This window comes from Lampetra fluviatilis, chromosome 65 (genome assembly GCF_964198595.1).
Source record: "Lampetra fluviatilis chromosome 65, kcLamFluv1.1, whole genome shotgun sequence".
Classification (NCBI taxonomy): Eukaryota; Metazoa; Chordata; class Hyperoartia; order Petromyzontiformes; family Petromyzontidae; genus Lampetra; species Lampetra fluviatilis.
In genome coordinates, this window is record NC_136339.1 from 5,554,898 (window position 1) to 5,566,988 (window position 12,091).

The 12,091-nt window shown below is 55.2% G+C and overlaps 1 protein-coding gene across 1 annotated transcript in view; it reads right to left on the reverse strand.

Annotated features, from left to right (window-relative positions):
- The window catches only part of LOC144952042 (uncharacterized), a 58,504-nt gene that overhangs the window by 38,003 nt on the left and 8,410 nt on the right, over nt 1-12,091 (reverse strand). The window contains exon 3 of the mRNA XM_078882433.1: nt 3,319-3,555. Coding sequence (XP_078738559.1) covers nt 3,319-3,555 — 237 coding nt within the window. The remainder of the gene's footprint in view (nt 1-3,318; nt 3,556-12,091) is intronic.

Below are 12,091 nucleotides of genomic sequence, written 5' to 3' on the forward strand. Positions count from 1 at the left end.
TCATACTCTCTCTCACACTCTCTCACTCACTCACTCTCTCACACTCTCATACTCACTCACTCACTCTCTCACACTCTCTCACTCTCTCTCTCTCACTCGATGTGCGGAGCGTCTTCTTCGAACGCTGGGGAGCCGGACAAGCCCCTCTCTGTACCAGCGTGGATGGCACCCTCGTGGTGTTCACCTTCTGAAGCGCGCGCTCGCTCGTCACCGTGGCGTGCGTGATGACCACCACCACTACAACCACCACCACAACCACCACCACAATCACAACCACAATCACCACCACCACCACCGCCACAACCACCACCGCCACAACCACCACCACCACAACCACCACCACCACAACCACCACAACAATCACCACCACCACACCCACCACCACAACCACCACAACCACCACCACAACCACCACCACAATCACAACCACAATCACCACCACCACCACCGCCACAACCACCACCGCCACAACCACCACCACCACAACCACCACCACCACAACCACCACAACAATCACCACCACCACACCCACCACCACAACCACCACAATCACCACCACAACCACCACCACCACAACCACCACCACCACAACCACCACGTGACTTTCTTTCGTGTTGTGCGCGGTGCTTTTAGCGCCACAGCGTGTGGATTTGTAGCGATTGTTTTCATTTGTTTGGCTGGTGACTTTGTGTGTTTCATATCGAAATCGCCTCCAGTGCTTTTGCTGCTGGCGGCAATAAAAGTTGTTTAAAAGTCAAAAGTCTCCCTTTGTCACTCACTCTCTCACACTAACTCTCACTCACTCCCTCACACTAACTCTCACTCACTCACACACTCTCTCACTCACACACTCACTCTCACACACACACTCTCTCACTCACTCACACACTCACTCTCACACACACACTCTCTCACTCACACACTCACTCTCTCACTCACTCACTCTCTCACTCACTCACACACTCACTCACTCACTCTCTCACTCACTCACTCTCACACACACACTCTCTCACTCACTCACTCACTCTCTCACTCACTCACACACACTCTCTCACTCACTCACTCACTCTCTCACTCTCTCACTCACTCACTCTCTCACTCACTCACACACACTCTCTCACTCAATCACTCACTCTCTCACTCTCTCACTCACTCACTCTCTCTCTCACTCACACACACTCACTCACTCTCTCACTCACACACTCACTCACTCTCTCTCGCTCACTCTCTCTCTCACTCACACACTCTCTCACTCACTCACACACACTCTCTCACTCACACACACTCACTCACTCTCTCACTCACACACACACACACTCACTCTCACACACATTCACTCTCACACACACTCACTCTCACACACTCACAACCACTCACTCTCACACACACTCTCACTCTCACACACACACACTCTCACACACATTCACTCTCACACACACACACTCACTCTCACACACTCACACACACTCACTCTCACACACACTCTCACTCTCACACACACACACTCTCACACATACTCACTCTCACACACACTCACACACACTCTCACACACACTCTCTCACTCTCTCACTCTCACACACTCTCTCTCACACACACTCACTCACTCTCTCACTCTCACACTCTCTCACTCTCACACACTCTCTCTCTCTCAGTGTCCCCCACCCCCCATCCCCACCGCTGCCCCCTCATCCGTGACCGCTGCCAGGGTGAGAGAGGGGGGGGGTCACGGAGGGGTCACGGGTGAGGGTCTCTGGACACACCCTAAGGGGGGGTGCGTGTGGGGGGGGCTGTGTGTGGGGGGGAGGGGGGGTGCGTGGGGGGCTGTGTGTGGGGGGGGTGCGTGGGGGAGGGGAGGGGCTGCGTGTGTGGGGGGGGGGCAGCGTGTGTGGGGGGGGGGCTGTGTGTGTGGGGGGGGGCAGCGTGTGTGGGGGGGGGGCTGTGTGTGTGGGGGGGGGTTACGTTCGGGGTGACCGAGTTTGTGTCCAGAGCACGGAATCGAGTTCCATGACCCCCCCCACCCCACCCCCATCACAACTGCGGGCGGTGAGAGGTCGTGAGGGGAGGGGGGAGGGGGGAAAAGGGGGAGGGGGGGAGGGGGGGGGAGAGACAAAGGCGGCCGGGAGAACGTGGTCTCTCCTGGCCAAACCACCCGCTCATAGGCGCCGCTCGCTAATGGCACTTGCCCCGACAGCCAGCTGAAGGCTATACGGGGGATCTGTGTCTCTCTCTGTGTGCGTGCGGTGTGCGTGCGGTATGTGTGTGTGTACACACCAGCACCGGGGGGAGAGACAAAGGCGGCCGGGACAGCGTGGTCTTTCGGGCCAAACCAACCTCGCTAGCGGCACTCGCGAAATCACAAACACGTTTTTGTTTCACCAGGTAAGGTCCCAAGGCCATCATCACAAATGATAACTCATCATCACTGGTCAACAAAAAAAAAACTTTTTTTCTGGCCTGGACTTTTGCAGCTGTTCTAGACTAATTTCAGGGTGCTGATTCCAAATGTGATCTCAGATTTGCTCTATCGCATCTCATTTTTACGCTATCGGCATACCCCATTTTCATTGATTTTACCCGAAATTAACTCTGTCACTTGTGATTGCAAGTTGTTGCGAGTCAGTGACTGCTTTAGTGTTAAAATATGGTGCTGTATTTTTATGATAGTGTGTTTATAATATCATTTTATGTAGATGTCCACATTTATTTAATATTTTTCTTCTGCAGTTTTTTATTGAAAATGCAATATTTGATATCTCAAACACCTGATGTGATAGACAAAAACTGATTTGAAATCAGCACCCCAAAATTACATTAAAACCGTTGGAATACCTTATGCCAGACAAAAGTGTGTTGACCAGTGTCATCATCATCATAATCACGTGGGAATTTACAGCAGCAGGCCAATGACTCTAAAACGCCGATTCTAAATGTGTGGAGGGGATAAAACTGGAGGAGCCCGGAGAAAAATCCACGCGACCACGGGGAGAGAGAGAGAGAGAGACGCAAACTCCAAATATACAGCAGCAGCAGGCGTCAGGGTCGGGATCGAACCCACGACCTCCTGTAGACCAGGCGAGGTAGTTAACATCTCCTAGCCACCGTGATGATGATGATGACGATGAGAGAGACACGCAAACTCCAAATATACAGCAACAGGCGTCAGGGTCGGGATCGAACCCACGACCTCCTGCAGACCAGGCGAGGTAGTCAACATCTGGCCACCGCGACCTCTGCACCCTCTTGAAGGTTCTACGACGCAGGAACTTTCCATGTCGAGATGTGTGCACATGACGGAGTGGACCCCACTCGCAACTCACCAGCGTAGTGCGGGTCGATGTGCGGCGGGTAAAACCCGAACTGGATGTAGATGGGGATGGGCAGTCCGTTCCGGAACCACTCGATCACGTGCAGGGGAATGGATCCCGATCCGGAATCCGATCCGGATCCCGATCCGGAGCCGGCTCCGGGACGCGTCGCCGACTCGGGGAAGATGCACGGCAAGACGGCGCGCTCGCCAATCCTCGCCGACACGGGACGCGGGTCCAGGGACGCGGCTGGGAGACACACGGGGACAGAAGGAGAGACACACGGGGACACGCGGGGAGACACGCGGGGAGACACGCGGGGAGACACGCGGGGAGACACGCGGGGAGACACGCGGGGAGACACGCGGGGAGACACGCGGGGAGACACGCGGGGAGACACGCGGGGAGACACGCGGGGACAGAAGGGGAGACACGCGGGGAGACACGCGGGGAGACACGCGGGGAGACACGCGGGGAGACACGCGGGGAGACACGCGGGGAGACACGCGGGGAGACACGCGGGGAGACACGCGGGGAGACACGCGGGGAGACACGCGGGGAGACACGCGGGGAGACACGCGGGGAGACACGCGGGGACAGAAGGGGAGACACGCGGGGAGACACGCGGGGAGACACGCGGGGAGACACGCGGGGAGACACGCGGGGAGACACGCGGGGAGACACGCGGGGACACGAGGAGACATGAGGATGTAGAGAAACAGAGAAGGGCCACACACAAAGTCCATGGGACTGGCGCCGGGAAATCCTCGGCATCTCGGCCAAGAACCATGGCCACCACCTTGGGTGGTTCACCCACTGGGCTGGTGGTGGTAGTGGGTGGTAGTGGTTGGTAGGTAGTGGGTGGGTGGTAGTGGTTGGTAGTGGTTGGTTGGTAGTGTGTGGTAGTGGGTGGGTGGTGGTAGTGGGTGGGTGGTAGTGGGTGGGTGATAGTGGGTGGGTGGTAGTGGGTGGGTGATGGTAGTGGGTGGTTGGGTAGTGGGTGGGTGGGTAGTGGGAGTGGGTGATAGTGGGTGGGTGTGGTAGTGGGTGGTAGTAGGTGGGTGGTAGTGGGTGGGTGGTAGTAGGTGGGTGGTAGTGGGTGGGTGGTAGTGGGAGTGGGTGATAGTGGGTGGGTGGTAGTGGGTGGTAGTAGGTGGGTGGTAGTGGGTGGGTGGTAGTAGGTGGGTGGTAGTGGGTGGGTGTTAGTGTGTGGGTGGTAGTGGTTGGTAGGTAGTGGGTGGGTGGTAGTGGTTGGTAGTGGGTGGGTGGTAGTGGGTGGGTGATAGTGGGTGGTAGTGGGTGGTTGGTAGTGGGTGGTAGTGGGTGGTTGGTAGTGGGTGGTAGTGGGTGGGTGTTAGTGTGTGGGTGGTAGTGGTGGGTAGTGTGTGGGTGGTAGTGGGTGTTAGTGGGTGGGTGGTAGTGGGTGGGTGGTAGTGGTTGGTAGTGTGTGGGTGGTAGTGGGTGGTAGTGGGTGTTAGTGGGTGGGTGGTAGTGTGTGGGTGGTCGTGGTGATCAGGTCGAGGGGGTTTAACCGGTTACGAGATCTCGTGTAAACCCCCCACAACACCACCCCAGGTGGCCTTCGGGCAAAATATTTTTCAATGACTCAACAATATCACTGCACAACAATATCACTGCACCCCGAGGGTGAGGGGCACGGGTGCAAGCGCAGCCCTGCAAGTGCCGACTCATGCACACTGCAGCAGCATCATCATGGGTGTTAAGGGCTTGTTTATCATCACCTGGGAATTTAGCCAGAATGGGAATCAGTGTTTCAACAGGATGAATCCGACGAGCCCAAAAATATTTTTTTATCGATTTAAAGCTTTCGTGACTGCAGGGATTCATCTTCTTGGTTCTTTCGGTAAAGTCACGTAGAAGGGAAGTAATAAAATAATAAAATTAAAACATAATAAAACAATTCCCACGACGTTTCGGCCACAACGCAAGCAGCCGTCCTCAGGTGAAAACCAGGTCTGTCGACAGACCTGTTTTATTATGTTATATTTTTATTATTTTATTACTTCCCTTCTACGTGACTTTACCGAAAGAACCAAGAAGAAGATTTTTTTTTCCCACAAATGTCCAGTTATGGGCCATGGGGTAAGAGCGTTAAAACAACAAACAACACGCAAACACGACAGCAGTACAAGCGAGGTAAACAACATCATCCAGACACACAAACAAACACAACACGAAACCATCCCCATCCTATCAGGCAAAGACGCATCATCTGGAAATGCATAGCCCCGACATAATCTAAATCATCTCAAGGCATGTTTCTAGATGTGGAGGGAAAACCCGGAGAACCCGCAGAAGAAAAAAATCCACGCGAGCACGGGGAAAGAGGCACCACAAACTCCCAAATATACAGCAGCAGCAGGCGTCAGGGTCGGGATCGAACCCACGACCTCCTGTATACCAGGCGAGGTAGTTAACATCTCATTACTGTGGCGCCCCTTTAATGCAGGGAACCCTCTATTCATGATGCCAAACGCAATGTACGGCATGTACACTAACACGGGGAATGGCTTTAAAAGTTGTAAAATCTCCTGTAGATATAGATGCCACTGGTTCTTCACGTTCTGCCACCACCACGGCTGTCACCACAACCGCCACCACCACCACCGTCACCACCGTCACCGCCCCCACCGTCACCACCGCCACCACCGCCACCACCACCACCACCGCCGCCACCACCGCCGCCACCACCGCCACGGGTTTGCCTGGCCCCATCAGCCTCAGGACATCATCTCAAAATTGTTCACATCGGCGCTTGTTTTTTATTTATTTAATCGTATTTCTCCTGGCGGGTAACTTATATCGGTTTGAGAGAGACAGAGAGGGAGGGCAGCAACACGATCTGGTTTTTTCTCTTTTTTTTTCCGAAGCTTTGCATATTCCACATTCCTGTGTCGGAGCACAGTATGTTCGTACTTTATTCAACAGACGCACGTGTCGTTACAATCATCATCGACGTCGTTAATACCATTGCTACGGCGTTTGTTTACGCAGGAAAGCCTCGTTGAGTGAATCTGTGGGTCTCTATGTGAGTCTATGGGTCTCTGTGTGAGTCTATGGGTCTCTATGCGAGTCTATGGGTTTCTATGTGAGTCTATGGGTCTCTGTGTGAGTGTATGGGTCTCTGTGTGAGTCTGTGGGTCTCTGAGTGAGTATATGGGTCTCTGTGTGAGTCTATGGGTCTCTGTGTGAGTCTATGGGTCTCTGTGTGAGTCTATGGGTCTCTGTGTGAGTCTATGGGTCTCTGTGTGAGTCTATGGGTCTCTGTGCGAGTCTATGGGTCTCTGTGCGAGTCTATGGGTCTCTGTGGGAGTCTATGGGTCTATGCGAGTCTGTGGGTCTCTGTGCGAGTCTATGGGTCTCTATGTGAGTCTGTGGGTCTCTGTGTACGTCTGTGGGTCTCTGTGTGAGTCAATGGGTCTCTGTGTGAGTCAATGGGTCTCTGTGTGAGTCTATGGGTCTCTGTGTGAGTCTATGGGTCTCTGTGTGAGTCTATGGGTCTCTGTGTGAGTCTATGGGTCTCTGTGCGAGTCTATGGGTCTCTGTGGGAGTCTATGGGACTCTATGAGAGTCTATGGGTCTATGCGAGTCTACGGGTCTGTGTAAGTCTGTGGGTCTCTGTGCGAGTCTATGGGTCTCTATGTGAGTCTGTGGGTCTCTGTGTAAGTCTGTGGGTCTCTGTGTGAGTCTATGGGTCTCTGTGTGAGTCAATGGGTCTCTGTGTGAGTCTATGGGTCTCTGTGTAAGTCTGTGGGTCTCTATGTGAGTCTATGGGTCTCTATGCAAGTCTATGGGTCACTCTGTGAGTCTCTGGGTCTCTGTGTGAGTCTATGGGTCTCTATGTGAGTATATGGGTCTCTATGCGAGTCTATGGGTCTCTATGCGAGTCTATGGGTCTCTATGCGAGTCTATGGCTCTATGAGACGCCGCTTAAATCCCTGTGGTTGGGGCTGAAACCCGGACTGGAATCCGGATTGGAATCCGGATTGTAATCCAGGATCCCGGCTCGGTCCTCTCTTACGAACCCTATAAGACGCCCGGCCCGCCCCGTTCACGCCCAGGTATCTTTAAACAAACAAAAAGCGCCATAGCCTGGCTCCATAAGCCTCGGGGGCTTACCACGGAATCCCCGATAATCCCCAGAGGTGCATCGGCCCGGCTCCGCGAGCCGCCTCGCGCATTAACACCGAAGCCCGCGACCCCCATCCAACAGCGGAGATACCAAGGCCCCGTCCATCATCATCATCATCATCACGCTCGGCAGATGACTCCCTCCTGCACACCTCCCCCCCTCCACCACCACCGCCGCCACCGCCACCCCCAGCAACCGCGTGGAGGGTCATCGTGAGCATGTCGGAGGGATGGAAGACGGAGCAGAATGCAGAGGACGCACACGCGGCGGTGGAGAGACGGGACGAGAGGGGCTGGAGGATGGCAGTGAGACCACAGGGAGATGGGGAGTGGGAGAGGGGGGGGGGTAGAGAGATGGGGGGTGGGGGGGGGTAGAGAGATGGGGGGTGGGTAGAGAGATGGGGGAGAGAGGGGGGGAGAGGGGGGGGAGTGATGGGGAGAGTGATGGGGAGAGAGAGGGGGGGTAGAGTGATGGGCAGAGTGATGGGGAGAGAGAGGGGGGGGGGGTAGAGTGATGGGGAGAGAGGGGGGGGGTAGAGGGGGGAGAGTGATGGGAAGAGTGATGGGGAGAGACAGAGAGGGGGGGGTGGAGATTAGCAAGGGGATACAGCTGGGGTTGTGAGAAAGGAGAGCCGGGAGACGTGGGGGCGGAGAGAGAGAGAGGTGAGATTAGGGGATGAAGAGGGGATGGGGGGGAGGAGGGGGGGGGGAGGCGTGAGAGCCAAGAACGAACTTGGCGGCTCAGCGTAGCCCCTCCATCCAGCAGTGGATTGACCATGGCCTGATGATGATGACGACGACGTTGGAGAGAGCGAGCGAGAGAGTGAGCGAGCGAGAGAGTGAGCGAGAGAGTGAGCGAGAGAGCGAGCGAGAGAGTGAGCGAGCGAGAGAGTGAGCGAGAGAGTGAGCGAGAGAGTGAGCGAGCGAGAGAGCGAGCAAGCGAGAGAGTGAGTGAGAGAGTGAGCGAGTGAGTGAGCGAGCGAGAGAGCGAGCGAGAGAGCGAGCGAGAGAGTGAGAGAGTGAGCGAGAGAGTGAGCGAGAGAGCGAGCGAGAGAGTGAGCGAGCGAGAGAGTGAGCGAGAGAGTGAGCGAGAGAGTGAGCGAGCGAGAGAGCGAGCAAGCGAGAGAGTGAGTGAGAGAGTGAGCGAGTGAGTGAGCGAGCGAGAGAGCGAGCGAGAGAGCGAGCGAGAGAGTGAGAGAGCGAGCGAGAGAGTGAGCGAGAGAGTGAGCGAGAGAATGAGCGAGTGAGCGAGCGAGAGGTGCCACGGGTCGACTGAACTGAGATGGCTCCTGGCCGATCCACCACCTGCGCCCCCCTCCCGTGCCAGGCTAGGTGCACCAGGAGGTCAAGGGGCATAGGTCGACTGACTGAGAAGACTGACCGCCATCACAACGGGTTTGCCGGAGTGGAAAGTTCTTAACTATTTTTAAACAATTGTTTTCATCCTACCAGTTGTAAGGCCCCCCCCCCGCCCCCCCCCACTGGATCTGCTGCGAAGCTATTTTTCACAAGCGACCCTGGCCGTCACAAACGATCAGCCGATCATCGTCATCGTCGTCGTGGTGACGGTGATTCTAAATGAGGACCCGGAGAAAAATCAACACGACCACGGGGAGAGAGAGAGAGAGACGCATACCTCAGCAGGCGTCAAGGGGGTCGGGATCGAACCCACGGCCTCCTGTAGACCAGGCGAGGTAGTTAACATCTCCTAGCCACCGTGATGATGATGATGATGAGAGAGAGACACGCAAACTCCAAATATACAGCAGCAGGCGTCAGGGTTGGGATCGAACCCACGACCTCCTGTACACCAGGCGAGGTAGTTAACATCTCCTAGCCACTTCCTGGTTCCTAGCGAGGTCCAAATGAATTGATTAGCGCCGGCAAAACAAACGTCGAGAGAGAGGCCGAGCGAGAGAGAGGAATATTTGTTCCAAACACATTTACCCTGGCACAGAATGTGACAGGCGGGTTCAAAGGTCGAGGAACGAAACGGACGGGGCCGGGACTGACACGGTCACACCTCTAGCGCAGAGACATCGAGACACTGACCCCCCCACCCCCACCGTGCCCCCCCCACCCCATGCCCCCACCCCATGCCCCCCCACCATGCCCCCCCACCCCCACCATGACCCCGCCATGCCCCCCCCACCCCATGAACTCCCGATGCCCCCCCACCCCATGCCTTCACCACCACCATCACAATAACCACCACCACCACAACCATCACACTAACCACCATCACCACCACCATCACAACAACCACCATCATCACCACCACCATCACAATAACCACCATCACCACCACCATCACCACCACCATTACCACCACTATCACAACAACCACCATCACAACAACCACCATCACCACCATCACAATAACCACCATCACCACCACCACCATCACAATAACCACCATCACCACCACCATCACACTAACCACCATCACAATAATCACCATCACCACCACCATCACATATAACCACCATCACAATAATCACCATCACCACCATCACAACAACCACCATCATCACCACCACCATCACAACAACCACCATCACAACAACCACCACCATCACCACCACCACCATCACCACCACCATCACAATAACCACCACCACCATCACAATAACCACCACCACCATCACAATAACCACCACCACCATCACAATAACCACCATCACCACCATCACAATAACCACCATCACCACCACCATCACAACAACCACCATCACCACCACCATCACAACAACCACCACCACCATCACAATAACCACCACCACCATCACAATAACCACCACCACCATCACAATAACCACCATCACCACCATCACAACAACCACCATCACCACCACCATCACAACAACCACCATCACCACCACCATCACAACAACCACCATCACCACCACCATCACAACAACCACCATCACCACCACCATCACAATAACCACCATCACCACCACCATCACAACAACCACCATCACCACCATCACAACTACCACCATCACCATCACAGCCACCACCGCCATCACAGCCACCACCACCATCACCACCATCACAATAACCACCACCATCACAATAACCACCAACACCACCACCATCACAACAACCACCATCACCACCACCATCACAACAACCACCATCACCACCACCACCACAATAACCACCATCACCACCACTATCACAACAACCACCATCATCACAACAGCCACCATCACAACAACCACCATCATCACAACAACCACCATCACCACAACAACCACCATCACCACCACACACTATACACCCCACACACACCCAACACACACCACACACACACCACACTGACACACACACCATACACCCCACACACACTAACCACACACACTAACCACACACACACCATACACACACTAACCACACACACACACCATACACACTAACCACACACACACACCATACACACTAACCACACACACACCATACACACTAACCACACACACACACCATACACACGCACACCAACCACACACACACACCATACACACTAACCACACACACACACCATACACACGCACACCAACCACACACACACACACACACTGACACACACACCACACACTCCGACACACACACCGACACACACACACACCGACACACCACACACGCCACACACACACCACACTGACACACACAAACCACATACACTGACAAACCACACACACCACCCACACACACTAACCACATACACCACCCACACACACTAACCACACACACACCCCACACACCACGCACCACACACACACCACACACACACACCACACACACACCACACTGACCCCACACACTAACCACACGCACACACACCCCACACACCACACTCCCCACACCACACACACACCACACTGACCCCACACACTAACCACACGCACACACACCACACACACACCACACGCACGGTGCTGTCTAATGGGAGGGGTACGCGTCTGCGTTGGCTGCCCGACTGTGCGACTCGGTTCTGCTGGTCCCTGTGGGAGAAGCTGACGGGTCTCAATCTGCTCGCGGGGGCACGGGAGAGGTCGCAAACGGGTTTTGATTCCTTACCCGTACACGGCCGCACCAGGGTCGTAAATGGGTACCCGTACCCATACCCGGCCGGGTACGGGTACCCGTTCCCTACCCGTACCCGTACCCTACCCGAAATGAGTGACAAACGGTGACTCACCAGTGACTCACGGCCTACCCGTACCCGGCCGCACCAGGGTCGCAAACGGGTACCCGTACCCATACCCGGCCGGGTACGGGTAGCCGGGTATCGGGTAGGATACGGGTATCGGGTACCCAGCTGCGACCTCTGGGGCACGGGAGAGAGACACGGGAGAGACGGATGCTGTGTGGGACAATGGTTGGGAGGCTCTCGCGAGGACTTCCCGACAATGCCCGCCGCCTCTCCCTCGGGGCGAGTAAAAGTGGTTCGTAAAATCAGCCGGCCACTCGCCCACCGCTCCCAACCCATTCGGTCACTCACTCATCACTCACTCACTCATTCATTCACTCACTCACTGATTCACTCACCCACCCACTCATATATTCACTGATTCACTCACTCACACACTCACTCACGCACTCATATACTCACACACTCATTCACTCA